Source organism: Magnolia sinica, chromosome 10 (assembly GCF_029962835.1).
Source record: "Magnolia sinica isolate HGM2019 chromosome 10, MsV1, whole genome shotgun sequence".
Classification (NCBI taxonomy): domain Eukaryota; kingdom Viridiplantae; phylum Streptophyta; class Magnoliopsida; order Magnoliales; family Magnoliaceae; genus Magnolia; species Magnolia sinica.
This window is the reverse complement of record NC_080582.1, coordinates 17,064,568-17,081,302: the sequence shown is the minus strand read 5'-3', so window position 1 is coordinate 17,081,302 and position 16,735 is coordinate 17,064,568. Positions and strand designations below refer to the sequence as shown.

At 38.0% G+C, this 16,735-nt stretch overlaps 1 protein-coding gene across 7 annotated transcripts; it reads right to left on the bottom strand.

The window, feature by feature from the left end:
- Positions 1 to 9,965: 9,965 nt before the first annotated feature.
- Positions 9,966 to 15,010, bottom strand: LOC131258082 (protein argonaute 10-like). 7 transcript variants are annotated; one of them, XM_058259136.1, is made up of 6 exons: positions 14,770 to 15,010; positions 13,119 to 13,325; positions 12,868 to 12,917; positions 12,256 to 12,277; positions 11,205 to 11,312; positions 10,503 to 11,078 (listed from the first exon to the last, which is right to left on the bottom strand). In XM_058259136.1, exons 2-6 carry the CDS (start codon positions 13,122 to 13,124, stop codon positions 10,986 to 10,988), a joined length of 279 nt encoding a protein of 92 aa, XP_058115119.1. In that variant the 5' UTR covers positions 13,125 to 13,325; positions 14,770 to 15,010; the 3' UTR covers positions 10,503 to 10,985. The 7 variants fall into 7 exon arrangements, 4 of the variants coding, with proteins under 4 accessions (XP_058115117.1, XP_058115119.1, XP_058115118.1 ...); XM_058259134.1 differs by lacking the exons at positions 10,503 to 11,078; positions 12,256 to 12,277 and adding an exon at positions 9,966 to 10,088 and having other exon boundaries at positions 12,831 to 12,917; XM_058259135.1 differs by lacking the exon at positions 12,256 to 12,277 and having other exon boundaries at positions 12,831 to 12,917.
- Positions 15,011 to 16,735: the final 1,725 nt, after the last annotated feature.

Below are 16,735 nucleotides of genomic sequence, written 5' to 3'. Positions count from 1 at the left end.
ATCATTCTCCTGTTTAAATTCCATCTCCCATTTCTTTCCCTTTTGGTCATGGCCCACCACTCGGACTGCCGCGTTTTTATCACAAATGCCTCGGCTTTGATCAGCTGCGAGGCGTGGAAAAATGGCTCCTTCCACATATTTCTTTCCCATAATAAAACCCTTGTTGTGACAATATCCTAAGTCCATTTTCATTAGATCCTTCTGGCAAATTAATCGTAGAGGCATCATAGGGCTCTGCCGATTGCCTAGCCCTTCTAGTATACGTTTGTGCCATTGATTTTGTGGGTCCCATGGGAAATGTGGGCAACATTCCATATGATTATTGCCTTATCGTTGTGTTGATGCTTGAGCAAAGTTTCTGTAGTTATTTGTGTTGCAAAAATATTGATTTTTATAAAAAATATTTTAATAATAAAATATAATATAATATAAAAAGTTGTTTTGAAAAACACTTTTCTACGGGTTTTTTGGAATAGTCTCACATGGAAAAGAGAAGAGAAAAACCTGTGATTTATATGAAGGAAGTGGAGTATTATAATATTTACCTACCTAGTCCGTGGACTATGGACCTTGTGTGTCTCGTGCACGCGCTCGCTCTCGGGTTCGGGCTCGGTGCGAGGGCATGTGAGGCAGTGTGGCTGTAGAGGCGCTAGTGGCGCACTTCGCACGTCTAGTTTTCCAACAGCCAGAAATGACTTAATGGAATTTAAGTCTCTGGACCATAACCCCCTAGCCATCATAGCCTATAAAAGGAGGACCTGGATGGGTTTCCAAACCATCCCAACTCACTCCAGCAAACCCATACGAACTGAGACAGTCAGCCCCTCTCCACTCATATATTCTAGTGTTTCCAGCAACATAGCAAGGCTTATACCTTAGCTTGAAGAACAGACCAGCGGTGTGGTCTAGAACGGTTCAACTGAACCAGTGGCTGAAGATTTGAACTGACCTGTGCAGAAGTCAAAACTCTTTTTCTCTTCTTTTCTTCTTCTTTTGGGATTTTTTCCTTTATATTGTAATACTGCCAAAAAGCGTGTAATTGAGTTCCATTTGGTGGGCCTTCGTGTTTGCTGAACGCGGACCTACACCAGGCTCGTCGTATCCTAGAAGCTATTTGCCTGTAACCTATCAGCATACTCAATTCACTTGAGTAGGGGCAAATAACGCTTTAAGGACAGCGTTTCAGACGTGCTTCAGCCTGTCCTGATTTCTGATTATTTTACACTTTTTGGTTTCCACATTATACAGAAATACATTAATCTGTATAATTTCTAAAAATCTTAAAGCGTTATTTTACTGATGGAAGCCAATAGTGTTCCATCCATCAAGTTGATGAATCAAGACTTGATACGTCTTGATCGGTTTGATGGAACCAATTTTACAAGATGGCAAGACAAGTTGAAATTTCTCCTGACGGCGCTGAAGATCTATTACATATTAGATCCAAATTTGCAAGTACTCCCTGAAGCATTTGACAGCGACACACCTGAACAAGTAGCTGCCCGCACCAAAAGAGCCGAAGACGAACTCTTGTGTCGAGGACACATTCTAAACGCTCTCTCCGACTGCCTGTATGATCTGTACTAACAGACGTCATTAGCAAAGGAGATCTGGGCCGCTCTAGAATTCAAATACAAGGCTGAAGAAGAAGGTACCAACAAGTTTCTCATCGCCAGGTATTTTGACTTCAGCATGGTAGATAATAAACCGCTGCTGCCCCAAATCCAAGAACTGCAGCTAATAGTAAACAAAATCAAAACGATAAAAATCGATCTTCCTGAATTATTCCAAGTCAGGACAATAATCATCAAATTGCCACCGATGTGGAAAGACTATAGAAAGAAGTTGCTGCATAAAACCGAGGACTACTCACTAGAACAAATCCAGAAACACCTCAGGATTGAGGAAGAATCTCGTAACCGCGATAGAAAAAATGATAACGGGAATACCTCGTCTAAGGTACATGCTGTAAAAAACACTAATAACAAACATCCCGAGAAGGACGATTCCCTTAAACCTAATAAAGGGAAATTCAAGAAGAACACCCAAAAGAAGAACGGAAAGCTCAAGGGCCCATGCCATGTCTATGGAAAAACCGGGCACTATGCTCGAGTATGCCGCTATCGCAAATCTAAAAAAGAGGCAAGTGCAGTAGAAGAGGGCGATATCGTGGCTATGATCACTGAGGTGAATACCATCCAAGGCAAAGTTCCAGGTTCGTAGTATGATACTGCCGCTACTGTACATGTGTGCTACGACAAATCAGACTTCAAAACCTATGAGGAATTGACCGATGGTCAAGAAGTCCAAATGGGTAATGAAGTCTGATCGAAGGTCGTCGGCAAAGGAACTGTCGAACTGATATTCACCTCTGGAAAGAAAGTGATTCTAATTAATGTACTGCACGTCCCAGACATGAGGTGAAACTTAGTTTCTGGGGATCTTCTGGGAAAACCAGGCATACGGGTGGTATATGAGTCAGGTAAACTGATTCTGTCCAAAAATGAAAATTTTGTTGGAAAGGGATATGCTTGTAACGGAATGGTTAAGTTTTCTCTGAATGAAAGTAGCACTTCTGCGTATATGGTTAAATCCGCTGGATTGTGGCATGATAGACTAGCCCATATAGGTACGTTGAAGTTCATGGCTAAGAATGGTTTAATCTCATACACAAATAATGAAATCGAAAAATGTGAAGTGTGCATAAGATCCAAAATAACAAAGAAACCTTTTCCAAGTGTTGAAAGATCGTCTCAAATATTGGATCTTGTGCACAGTGATATATGTGAGTTAAACGACATTCTTACTCGTGGAGGTAAACGGTACTTCATAACCTTTATAAATGATTACTCTAGGTATCTGTAAGTGTACCTATTAAAGAGCAAAGATGAAGCATTAAGCATGTTTAAAATATATAAAGCAGAAGTAGAGAATCAACTGAATAAGAAAATAAAAATTCTCCGTAGCGATAGAGGAGGAGAATACTTCTCCAATGAATTCGATAAATTTTGTGAAGAACATGGACTGATACATCAATGTACAGCGTCATATACACCTCAACAAAACGGAATAGCTGAAAGGAAGAATAAAACATTAGTAGAAATGGTCAACTCAATGCTGATAAGAGCAGAGTTGCCACTAAGTCTATGGGGAGAGGCATTGCTTGCAGCATACCATATAATAAATAGAATTTCATCTAAAAAATATAAAATATCTCCATATGAAACATGGAGAGGTAGAAAACCTAACCTAGGATATCTAAAAGTGTAGGGGTGTCTTGCATATTGCAGAACCCCTGATCCAAAAAGAACTAAGTTAGGACCAAGAGCTATTAAGTGCGCCTTCGTAGGTATGCACAAAATAGTAAAGCTTATAGACTTCTAGACATAGAGTCTAATATAATAATAGAATCAAGAGATGTTGAGTTCTTTGAGAACTCACTATCCTTAGAGTCAAAGGATAATAAAATCCAAACTCCTAATAGAGAACCAGATAGCACAGCTCCACAGATAGTGGAAGCTCCTATTGAGCCTCGTAGGAGTCAAAGAACAAGAATAGAGAAGAGTCTTGGAGATGACTATATAGACTCACAACGTGTTATTTTCCATCTTGTAGAAGGAGATAGAGAAAATGTTATAAGAAAAATACCTATACTAATGACTATAGAAGATGATCCTAAAACATATCAAGAGACCATATCCTCTAGAGATTTAGCTTTCTGGAAAGAAGCTATAAATGATGAAATGGAATCCATACTATCAAATCAAACATGGGAACCAGTTAACTTACCTCCAGGTTCTAGACCCATAAGTTGCAAGTGGGTATTTAGAAAGAAATATCACACTGATGAGACTATCCAAACCTTTAAAGCTCGACTAGTAGCTAAGGGTTTTAGACAAAAAGAAAGAATAGATTACTTTGACACATACTCTCCTATAGTTAGGATAACATCCATTAGAATATTATTTGCGCTAGCTTCAATACATCATCTTCACATCCACCAAATGGATGTAAAGACTGCATTCCTGAATGGTGACCTCAACGAGGAGGTATACATGGAACAACCTGAAGGATTCGTTCTACTAGGAAATGAAAATAAAGTTGTAGATTAGTCAAATCATTGTATGGATTAAAACAAGCACCAAAACAGTGGCATGAGAAGTTTGATTCCAAAATACTTTCTCATGGTTTCATGCATAATGTAGCTGACAAATGCATATATTCTAAAGTAGATGGTAGTTACATCGCTATTATTTGTCTGTATGTTGATAACATGTTAATAATAAGTAATAAAATGGAAGGTGTAATTGAAACAAAAAGATTTCTATCTTCCGTATTTAAAATGAAAGATCTTGGACAGGTTGATACCATTCTTGGTATCAAAGTTAAAAAACATTGTGGGGGTTTTGCTTTGTGTCAATCTCATTATATTGAGAAGATACTAAACAAATTTAACCATCTAAATATAAAAGAAGCAAAGACCCCATTTAATCCAAGTATCAAACTAAAAGAAAATACTGAAAGAATAGTTGCACAATTAGAATATGCGAGTGCTATAGGGAGTCTTATGTATGCTATGCAATGCACTAGACCTGATATCGCATATGCTGTGAGTAAACTTAGTAGGTTTACTAGTAACTCCAGTACTGAACACTGGAATGCAATAAGTAAAGTCCTTTGTTACTTAAAAGCAACCAAAGACTTACGACTATTCTATTCAGAGTTTCCTGTCATATTGGAAGGATATACCGATGCGAGCTGGATATCGAGTGCAGAGGACAACAAGTCTACTACAAGGTGGGTATTCACCCTAGGAAGTGCAGCTGTATCTTGGGGATCCAAGAAACAGACTTGCATAACGCAATCGACTATGGAGTCTGAATTTATAGCCCTGGCTGCAACGGGCAAAGAGGCTGAGTGGCTAAGGGATCTTCTATTAGAAATTCCTTTCTGTGTAAAGCCTATATCGGCTGTGTCACTACATTGTGATAGTGAAGCCACATTAACTAGAGCCTATAGCGGGACTTATAATGGTAAGTCTAGACATATTAGTCTTCGACATGATTATGTCAGACAATTGATTCGAGATGGAATCATTGCTATTTCTTATGTGAAATCAAGCAATAACCTGGTAGATCCTTTCACTAAACTTCTACCGAGAGAGGTAGTAAAGGCTACATCTAGAGGGATGGGGTTAAAACTCTTCAACCAAAGTTCCACCAGTGATGGTAACCCAATCTAAAGTCAGAAAATCTCTAATTATGGGTTTAATGGTTAAGAACAAGTCACTGATATGTGGAAAGTTTTTTAGCATTAAAATTATAAAACGTCATCCATAATAGATAAGTGCTGAGCGTTACGATAGAGGGTTGAGTCTTAGAACTCTTAATAAAATCCAGTCTATAAAGACAAGTATCTTATAGTAACGGAGATACTGGAAGGATTTCACCTATATGAACGTAGAGATGGTGCCGTCTCTCATGAGAGTTAGGAGTTTTTCTCTCGGGATCGTTCATGAATTAGGATAAGCACATGACCATTAATTGTGCTGAGCAAGATTGTGGAAACTCTAACAAACACATAGCGAATATGTGTGTGGTATTTCCAATTCTGTTATCTAGGAATAACTGGTTCAAAGCTGCGGCTACCAGTCATTTCGACAGAGTTTTGAAATACTTACACTAAGGAAAGATTAAAATCGAAAGATATCTTTCTTTATGCATATAAGCAAATTATTCTAGCAGTATTGTTTAACCGAGAAAATATTTTTATAAAAATCAAGTGGGGGATTGTTGCAAAAATATTGATTTTTATAAAAAATATTTTAATAATAAAATAAAATATAATATAAAAGGTTATTTTGAAAAATACTATTCTACGGGTTTTTTGGAATAGTTGCACATGGAAAAGAGAAGAGAAAAACCTGTGGTTTATATGAAGGAAGTGGAGTATTATAATAGTTACCTACCTAGTCCGTGGACTATGGATCTTGCGTGTTCCAGTGCACTATGGATCTTGTGTGTTCCAGTGCATAGCACTGGAACACCCGCGCGCACGCTCGCTCTCGTGCACGGGCTCGGGCACGAGCACGGGCTCGGACTCGGACTTGGACTCGGACTTGGTCTCGGGCTCGGTGCGAGGGCATGGGCATGTGAGGCAGTGTCGCTGTAAAGGCGCCAGTAGCGCACTTCACATGTCCGCATCGTGTCGCAGGGGGTCGCTCCTTCGTGACCTTGAGCGAACCAGAGCGAGACGTGTGCGAGTCACGGTGCGACTAAGTGGCTATGGAGGGTGGCTAGTTAGTAGAGAGACTAAAGGACTGAGAGAGAGATCTCTCAGTATAAATAGAGGGACTGAAAAGAGCTGTTGCAGCAAAAACTGTAACAGCTGAGCCATTAGTGCAGGGTCTAGCTGTAACTGCTGCATGGCTAGCCCAACAGCTAGAAAACAGCTAGCTGTTGTCTCACAACAGTCAGAAAACGGCTGGTTTTCCAACAGCCAGAAATGACTTAATGGAATTTAAGTCTCTGGACCATAACCCCTTAGCCACCATAGCCTATAAAAGGAGGACCTGGATGGGTTTCCAAACCATCTCAACTCACTCCAGTAAACCCATATGAACTGAGACAGCCAGCCCCTCTTCACTCGTATATTCTAGTGTTTCCAGCAACATATCAAGGCTTATACCTTAGCTTGAAGAACAGACCAGCGGTGTGGTCTAGAATGGTTCAACTGAACCAGTGGCTGAAGATTTGAACTGACCTGTGCAGAAGTCAAAACTCTTTTTCTCTTATTTTCTTCTTCTTTTGGGATTTTTTCCTTTATATTATAATACTGCCAGAAAGCGTGTAATTGAGTTCCATTTGGTGGGCCTTCGTGTTTGCTGAATGTAGACCCACACCAGGCTTGTCGTATCCTAGAAGCTATTTGCCTATAACCTATCAGCATACTCAATTCACTTGAGTAGGGGCAAATAACGCTTTAAGGACAACGTTTCAGACTTGCTTCAGCCTATCCTGATTTCTGATTATTTTGCACTTTTTGGTTTCCACATTATACAGAAATACATTAATCTGTATAATTTCTAAAAATTCGCCATTGTTTTAGCTTTATCTAATAAGGAGAAAATCAAAGGGGAGAAAGAATATTATGTAGCATGGAATGAATCAAGGCACTCGATTTAAAGGGCTGCTGCATGAGTAATAACACTATACTTGTGCAAACTACTTCTCCAAAACAAGTAGGCTTGTGTTTTTTATGCAAGCATGTTGTGTTTGGGTTTAGCTATTTAAACACACCCATATTGGTAATATACAATGGCAGAAGGTTCTACTATTGTATCGAAGAAAGAAGCAAAGGATATATGGGTTGAGTTGTGCTGAGTCGTGACTGAGTCAGCTAGATGACCCGACAAGTCTGGCAAAGTCTCGACTGAGTCAAGATCGCCAGCAGGTTGTGGGGTTACTCAACTCGAAGTCTCATCTAGTCAAGTTGACTCAGCCAAATTTCAGGCCGAGTCACCAAGTTTTAGAATCATGATTAAACGTAGAGTAGGATTTATTTATTTATTGTAATTAGCTATTATAGCATTTCTAGTTTTCCTATGTTCCAATTTCACCCGCTGCATGCTTGTTAAATGATAAGGAAGATTTTGTCCACCTCACGCATGAAGGATATGTCCTACACACTTTGATGTAGAGCGGATCCCAGACACTCTTATGGCCAAGATGGACAAGAGAAGGCCTGATCAGAGGCGGAAACAATCCAAGCCATCAGGACCTTAAATCAGTCCTACATCATGCAAATTGAGATGAGTTTTTCGACATATTATATATGATTTTAGGGCGCACGCCGGATTTGCAAGATTCCATCAGATCAAGGGTCAAAAGTCCTATTTAATTTTGTTTTTACTATAAATAGTAAGTTTTAGTTCCCGTATAACTTTTGATCATTTGAGTTGTAGGAGTTGTGCCCAACATGAAAAGAGCTTAGAAAAGTTAGGAGAATAATATGGTTGGGCCAAATTAGCCACTTACTAATTTTTTGGTGAAAACCATGAAGTCTAGTAGGAATGGAGGCATCTATAAATAGTAAGTTTACTATTTATAGTAAGTCACGTTTTTGGGGTGTTCGAGTTAAAGTCTTAGAAGTCTAAAACTCCGTCCTAGCTCATTATTAAAAGTGTTGTAATTTTATTTTTTAGCATTAATTAAATTATTTCGAATTTATTAGGATTAATTATTCTTGCTTCTATCCATCGTGGATTTGAGAAAGGTATGTGAGGAGTCCAGAGAGCTACATGAATTCAGAGTAGTTATTCCTTGAGGAAGATGATGATCGGCCTCATCACTTCCCTGCCTGGGCCACACTTGTAGTGTAGTGTGGCACATGTGCCGCATGCCAAGGTGGGCCTAAAGACCTCATCTTCAGCAGACTCAGCTCCTTGAAAGTGAACATTTAAGCCATATTCTACTTCTAACAGTTTGATCGTTTGTAGGCCATGGTGCAAACCCCTGGATTGTCCAATTGTTAGGATTCTGTTATGCCAACCATCCATCCAAAGTGGGACCCACTAGATGAATGTTTCTAGCCACCAACCGTAAACTCAAATCTCAAACAGCAGATGAAAATTTTAGCATGAATTTCAAATTTGGATTTTGAAATATTCATATTAGGAGATGCTTTCCAGATCTGTACCGACCCCCTTTCATTGGTTCAAGTACCCTTTCATCTTTTTTACATATCTTAAAAAATTAGCAATTATAAGATCTTAGTTCAAATACTCGAAACTCAACTCGACGACTAGCTGGTCAAGTCAACTCAGAGACTTAAATGAGTCTTTAATCAACTCGGTTCAATATTTAATGCATTTAAAATTGTTAGGAACGGATTAACTAATTAAAATGCACAAAACAACACATCTGTGCAATGTATACATGATGGTACTATGTTCTTGCTTTCACAGATAAGGTTGACCCTTTGACTCTCAGCTAGAGCAACTGACTGGGCTAGTGGCATGAGGCCTAGTCATGCCTAGTTTTCATGTGGGATTTTGACCATACTAGCTTGGTGGTATGGTCAAATTCTCGAAATTGAAGGGAAGTGTTAAATATTTTGAGGGTAGTAGTTTTGAAAAGTTCTTCAAATCAAATTGCTACTCCACTACAAGAAAAGGGGGCTTTAGCCTCGGTTCAAAACTGAGGCTAAAAAAGTTAAAACGTGAGGCTAAAACCTTTACCCTCGGTTTTGCCTCAGCTATCCAAACCGAGGTTGAAACCCCCGTGGCTAAAGGCTTTAACCTTAGTTTTAGCTACCGAGGCTAAAATGACTTGTATAGCCTCGGTTCTTCAAGTGTTAGCTTCAGTTTTCTCAAAATGAGGCTAAATCAAAATTTTAGCCTCCATTGTTTCCAACTGAGACTAAATCCAAATTTTAGCCTCAGTTGCCTCCAATTGAAGCTAAATCTATTTCTAACCTCGGTTCTCAACATCCGAGGCTAAAGCCTTTAGCCATGGAATTTCAGTCTTGGTTCTCAACAACTGAGGCTAAATCCAAGCCTCAGTTACAAATTGAGACTAAAAATACTTTTTTTAAAAAAATATTTATTTAAACTACAAATCCATTCATTCAATCCACTCATGAACAATCAATCATCAAAGCCACAATACCAACAAAACAGTTAACAACAGTCTATTTAAAGTTTAACTCAATCAAACTGTTACACAACATTAGGTTCCACAAATAATACAAAGTCATGGCCGCGCCCGTCATCACCGGTGCGGTCGTGCTTGGCGGACCCTGACATAACACTGCCCGTCCATCTTCTGCTGCTTCGAGGCCAGCATCATCATTGCCTCCACCAGCATTCTCCATTCGGATTGTATGTAGCAGGCCCTGCAACCTCAACAGGTAGCTCTGGCCTGCTAGCTGCGTGTGCACGTAGCATGTGGCCGTCAAAACACTAGCAGATGCCATGTAAAAGGTCAACGCTTTCTAAGAAAAATATGAAATGGCAGTATCGCTGAGTTACAGACAGTTGAAATTCCTAATGGACAAAACCTCGATTTGACAGCAAAGTTAGTAACCACCTAACCTTGATTTCATAAACAAGAATGATTAGTTCCGCAAAACTTGAAATAAATAAATCCCAGTAACACCGGACATAAGAAATAAAGAAGAAAACAAATAAACAAGGCAATTTGCAGCAAGTTATATGCAGATTTATATGCTGTACTAACCACGATTTTATGCATTGACTTTAAACAATAATGATTAGTTCCACAAAACTAGAAATAAATAATCCCAGTAACACCAGACCTAAGAAAAAGAAGAAGAAGAAGAAGAAAAAAACAACAAGGTAATTTGCAACAACTAACATGCAGATTTATCATGGAATAGCAAATGTAAATGCAGTAAACAGTTCCCTAAAATGCCTTGACAAATTCTGTCGCAGATGTTATCAGTATCAAGTTCCAGTAACAACATTTCAAGGCATCCTACGTAACATGAAAACCAATTACTAATAAGAAATTTAACCTCAAGAAGTCCAATCTAGATCTGCACAGGCTGAAATGAAATAATCGACAGAGAATTCATGTGAGGATCGAAATTGTAGAAGCAATACAATAACCATGTCCCAATATGCCATAGAAAAACATATTTCAATATCATGAATGAAAAACCCATCCTTACTGAAAGCCATGAACAGATTTGCTTTTTTAAAAAAAATTAAACATAATAATAAGTCAAACGCTGAATCCTTTAATTTCCTTTCCCTCATAATAGTTTCTCTTTTTTATCTATAGGAATAACATCTTTCTTGTATCATTTGATTTTATTCTATCGATTTCAGACATGAACAGAAACTAGGACAGGGCTATAGTTTTTTTTTTTCTAATCGCAGCAACAAGAATAGGGAGCCTAAGAATTTGGAGCCATCGATTAGAACCAACATGCATATTTAATTCACAGTTAAAATGAGACTTTCAACTTCTGAAGGAGTATACCTTATTCATCATATTCCATTGACCAACTTGGGGCAAGCAATCCTTTTCTCTACTAGTGTCATGGTATTTAAGCTGCAAAACCAACCAGAAGCAATGATGAAAAATTATAAAGCACTCACAGGAGGGAATTCCTGTGGTTAAATTAGCTAGTCAATGAACCAAATCCCACATTTGTTAAAAAAATACCAATTTACTTACCCAAGGTGCAGGTAAAATGCGTGCTTCAACCAAAGCAAGTTTCTCACTGATTTTGATGCCAAACTCCTTTGCACAAGGATCTTCGTGGTAAGCATTGTGGTGAACCGTCTAACCAAAGAAAAATGAAATTTCAGGGTACTTCATTCCAACACAAGCATTAACAAAGTCAAACTATAAGGCCAGTGCCAATCACCATGTTGATGCACTAAAGAATAGTTTCCAGGAATTTCATGTGCTTGCTCTACATACTTTTGGAATGTTCTCGAGGCATGGTAAGAATAACTTGCAATTTTTTTTGTGCAACATTGGAACATCTTTTGTGCACTTTTACCTCCTACGTTCTTGTTACCTTCTTGTATGCATCAACTAATGCTTTTGGTATTTGGGATATCTGACCACAGAAATTATGAACTAAGTAAACTGAAATTTAATTAGAGAAATGATCCAATGCTCCAACAGCTCTACAAATTATGTGCTCCCAATTGCATAGGGCTACCTAGACAGACCAATCAAATGCTTTTGACAGTCCCTTTGACCCAACCCACCCTTCGTTGGGACACGAATCAAGCCATCCAATTAATAGAACCATAAAATGGAGAGTCGAGATTGCTATGAAAAAGGTCCAATTAACATATTAACCACCCATTTGGTGGGGCACATTTGTTAATGATTCCAAACAATCACCTTGCCCAGATGACTCTAACCAACACATCCATGTTTTGGAAAACAGAATGTCAGCAAATGAAAGTTCAACTTTTGGACAGTTATGATAATCCAATCAGTGCATTTTGCATGGTGGCCCATGAAGTGTGGCTGAACCTAATGGACAATCCAGATCTACTGATTGGATAATCCATGTCTCTTCATTCAACTAGGAGTTGCCTTATCTTATAGCGATACATGAACAATGGATTGTCTCTTTAAAATAATTACCTCTCTATATAAAATTATTTCCGTGTATAATTTACCTACAAGACAATTCAAATATAATTTATAAACGAAATAGTACTCCATTTAACCAAGTATGATAAACTGAGTGAGAGGAAGTAACTGCTAAATGTGTATGATAACCATAAGTCATTTTTCAGCAATGATCCAGAATAAGAAAGAAAGAACAAGCAATGTACAGAGGTGAAAGAGAAGGAATAAACATACACAGATGTAAGACATGCAAAGTTGTAAGATATAATGAGTAATCACACATTAAACTAATGAAAACCTCGATTTGACAGCGAAGTCTACCTGACAAAACCTCGATTTGACAGATATAATGAGTAATCACACATTAAACTAATGAAAACTTTGGGTGTACCTGCTGATTTTTTCCAGGAATTCCTTGGGACATTAGTCTAGGACCCTAGATTTAGGAGGAACTGAAATTCATGGAGAAAAAGAAAAACAGATGGTCTAGTAATCCAATTAGTGTGGTTTCTTTTGCTATGCTCCATCTAAGTAAAAGGGCCCATGACTGGGACAATCTGGATTGATTTCCATAGTCCATGTGTGTCATGTGTAGCTCCCAATAATCATAATTCACAAAAGGCACTTTCTTTCTTTTTTAAAAACTAATGTGGATATCAGGTCAGGAAAATAAAAATAGCATAAATCGCAAAAACAGTTAAACACCTTGAAAATCTCCTGCACAGTCTCATAGTATAAAGCAGTTTTAGCCCATCCACCAGTAAATAGCACACTGTTCACCAGGTTGAGCTTCTGCGGTAGATGAACATTGTATGTCAAAGTTGAAATTCATGCCATCTATTTATCATAAAAACAAGTGCAAATAGAAGGAGAGAAGCCAACCAGCATCTTCAAATAATAACTATTTAATGAAAGAACATTCAAGAACCTAAGATGTGGTTGCACACACAACTAAATTGGATTTCAATAGTGAGGTAATCAAATTGCAACAACGTCCATTAGTATTTGTATGAGGAAGTAGCCCCCAAACTGCAATTATGCCCTGTTCAGCACTGTGGGTGTGTGGATGTTGAATCTGTCAGAGTATTGTACAATTCCGCTTCTCGATAGTTTTGGTTTCCTTTTTCCTGCAGGCTAAAGGAATTTCTGAGAGGTTTGCGATCCATTTCTGGACAGAGCCAAGGGCCTCCACTTGCTTGTCTGTTAAGGTGTCAAACACAATAGTCAACATATACAGATAAAAGGGAATGAGTTCCCAATAGAAGGAGCTCAGCCATGCCCACAGCCATACATACCATGGCAATAACATTTGTTTCTCATCCAACATGGGCAAAAAACAAAAAAAAAGTTTAGCCTAGAGGCAATTCTCCAAAACTCATTGTACGCATGTGTTACATACCCACAGCTATAATTCACTGAAGCCATACTGTTTCTCAAATGGCCTCCAAAAATAACCTTGCGAGAGACCTCAATGTTGGCAGTTTTTCACCCAAGACACAAAAATAAGTCCTAACTATGCTACGAAATCAGGACATCCAGAAATGAAGATATTATCTATTTCCTTCTAGAGATAGGTAGCACCATACCTCTTCCCATTGATGGTGTCCTTTGAGGAGAGTGCCAATGGCATTGTTGCACTACATATTCAGTTCAGGAGAGTGCCAATGGCACTGTTGCAGTACATATTCAGTTTTACATCCATCAGTAACAAGAATTTTGAGAATTGCATATCTCCATTCTTTATGGGACTTCATTTATGCTGCTCATCAGATATTTCCATATATACTTAGTTAAACCATTGATAAATGAAATGAAACATCTAACTGAATAGAGAAAAATCCGGCAACAGACCCTCCGCACACATAAGAATGGATCAGTGCAAATGGAGGAATTGATTTATTTTCAGCAACGAGATAAACAGAACAAGCATGTTTAGATAATAGGAAAGGCAAGCTTCACAATCAAAGGACTTACTGTTGTCACAGCTAGCAAATGGACCACATCGAGTCAACTCAACAAGTCTTCCTGAGTTGGTGCAAGAACAGGGCCTTCACCCGCACCTACAATAACAAAGAGCAGAGCTCTGCTCCAATTGTCAGTCCACCACCGTCGCAGATCGTAAAATCACAGAGCCTTCTTCTTCGTCGGCTTCCGTCTTCAATCCTCCATTAAATCCGGCAACCCTCAAAAATCAGCGACCCATGAGCCTCAGGCAGCCATTAAATCCGTCATCCTATGACGTGGCTTACTCAAATCCTCGATCCAGACCTTCGGCCACCATCTTCTACGGTTGCTCCCAGTCTCGACTTCCACCCCTGCTCCATCGATCGTACGCTGCTTCCACGCTCCCTACCATGCTAGGGTTTCAAAAAAACCCCTTTCGCCAAATGACGACATTGATCTGCCGTTCCAATCGGCGAAAAAGTGGATGGCAATGAGAGCCCGAACCACCTGCTGGAGAAATATCACCTTTGATGATGGTGAGGAGTTCATGCTCGAGGCAGTCGAACCAAAAAACGCGGAAATTGGATTTTGAACGGCCAAATGGAGAAAACGCACGAAAATGAGAGATTTCTGCCCCGATTTCTGATTTTCGAGAGGATTTCAGTTGAGAAATCAGTAGAAAAAAAGAGAGAACGAGTACCTGAAATCGGCGAAGAGATTGCTGGTGTGGAGGACAGAATTGACGTTTCTAAGCATTGCAAAGGATCAAATTGCAAAAGTTAAACGCGATTTCGATCTGTTTTCCTTTCAAAACTTGGGGATTTTGACAGATAGAATTGCAGAAGTAAAACGTGATTTCGCTCTGTTTTCCTTTCGGCGCTTAGGGCTTTTGAGAGAGCTCTGCTTCGAGCTTCCAAGTTCCAAAATGAATAAAAGCCACGGAGATGACATACTGGATCTGTAAGAAACGGAACATGGTATACTCGTCTCTCTACGGTACACGTGGCAGGCAATGCGGAAATCTCGTCCGTTCATTTGCAGGCCCAAAATGAGATTTGGATCTATTTCATTTTTGGGTTCCTGCACTAAAATTAATTCTTAATTTTATCAATTTTATGAAAATTCTCAAAAAAAAAAAATCAAGATTCTTTTTTTTTTTTAATTCTAAATTTTTTCAAGATTATAAATTTGTTGAAATTTATCAATAAAAAATTAAAATTCTCAGTTTTTTCAAAATTATCAAAAATAAAAAATAAAAAAAATCAATTCTTAATAGTTTTAGAAATTTTTAATTTTTTTCAGAATTTTCAATTATTTGAAATTTCTCAATTTTTTAATATTTTCCAATTTCTTTTGAGATTCTCAAATTCAAAATTCTTATTTTTTTCAAAAATTTCAAAAAATTTCAAAATTCTTAATTTTTTAAAAATTCTCAATTTTTAAAAAAATTCATACTTTTTCATAATTATCTTTTTTTTATTCTTAATTTTTTAAAAGTTCTCAAATTTTTAAAAAATTCTTAGTTCTTAGAAAATTCAAAATTCAATTTTTTTTCAAAACTCTCAATTTTTTTTTCAAAATTCTCAATTTATTCACAATTGTCTCAATTTTTTCACAATTGTCAAAAATTTTAAAAATTATTAATTGTTTAAAGATTTTCAATTTTTTTCAATATTCTTAAATGTAGACTTTTCAATTTTTTTCAATATTCTTTAATGTAGACTTTTGGCTATGGTTCCTATGCAACAGAGGCTAAAAAGTAGACTTTTGGCCTCGGTTCCTATGTAACTGAGGCTAAAATGTAGACCTTTGGCCTTGGTTCCCATGCAATTGAGGCTAAAATATAGACCCAGGAACCGAGGCTAAAAAGTAGACCTTTCACCTCCGTTCCTATGCAATTGATACTAAAAAGTAGACCTTTCACTTTGGTTCTTATGCAACTGAGGTTAAAAAGTAGACGTTTCATATGCAACTGAGGCTAAAAAGTAGACCTTTCGCTTTGGTTCCTATCCAACCAAGGCCAAAAAGTAGACCTTTTGCCTCGGTTTATATACAACTACGCCTAAAAAGTAGACCTTTCGCCTCGGTTACTATGCAACTGAGGCTAAAAAGTAGACTTTTAGCCTCAGTTCCCTAGCAACAGAGGTTAAAAAGTAGCTCTTTCGCCTCGGTTCCCATGCAATTGAGGCTAAAAAGTAGACCTTTCGCCTCGGTTCCTATACAACTGAGGCTAAAAAGTAAACCTTTCGCCTCGGTTACTATGCAACTAAGGCTAAAAAGTATACTTTTAGCCTCAGTTCCCTAGCAAATGAAACAAAAAATGAACTTTTAGCCTCAGTTCCTTAGCAACCGAGGCTAAAAAACACATTTAGCCTCCATTTTTTCAACCGAGGCTAACAAATTGAAGCTAAAGCCTCCTTTTCTTGTATTGGTCCTTGTATTAGTAGTTGTATAGTTTTTGAGCGAGGAAGAAGTTACGTGGTATTCAATCTTGAGTTAGTAATGTAGACGAAAGTTGTTATTAGGCCTATTGGAATCTAGATCTAATCTGTTTATGTTCTTTGTAGTCCTTTATTTATATAGAAAGATGCTAACTTCTTGCTGACATGATCTTTTTGTGTCCTACAAAACTTGATATAACTTATAACAATGTTCATTCGATACGA

What these genes read in the sequence shown, in the direction of transcription:
- LOC131258082 (XM_058259134.1), bottom strand. An exon ending in CTGTGCAGGAGATTTTCAAG is followed by an intron (nt 11,313 to 12,830) that starts GTGTTTAACTGT and finishes TTCTTTGGTTAG; the next exon opens with ACGGTTCACCACAATGCTTA. An exon ending in GCATTTTACCTGCACCTTGG is followed by an intron (nt 10,089 to 11,204) that starts GTAAGTAAATTG and finishes AATCAAGGTTAG; the next exon opens with GTGGTTACTAACTTTGCTGT.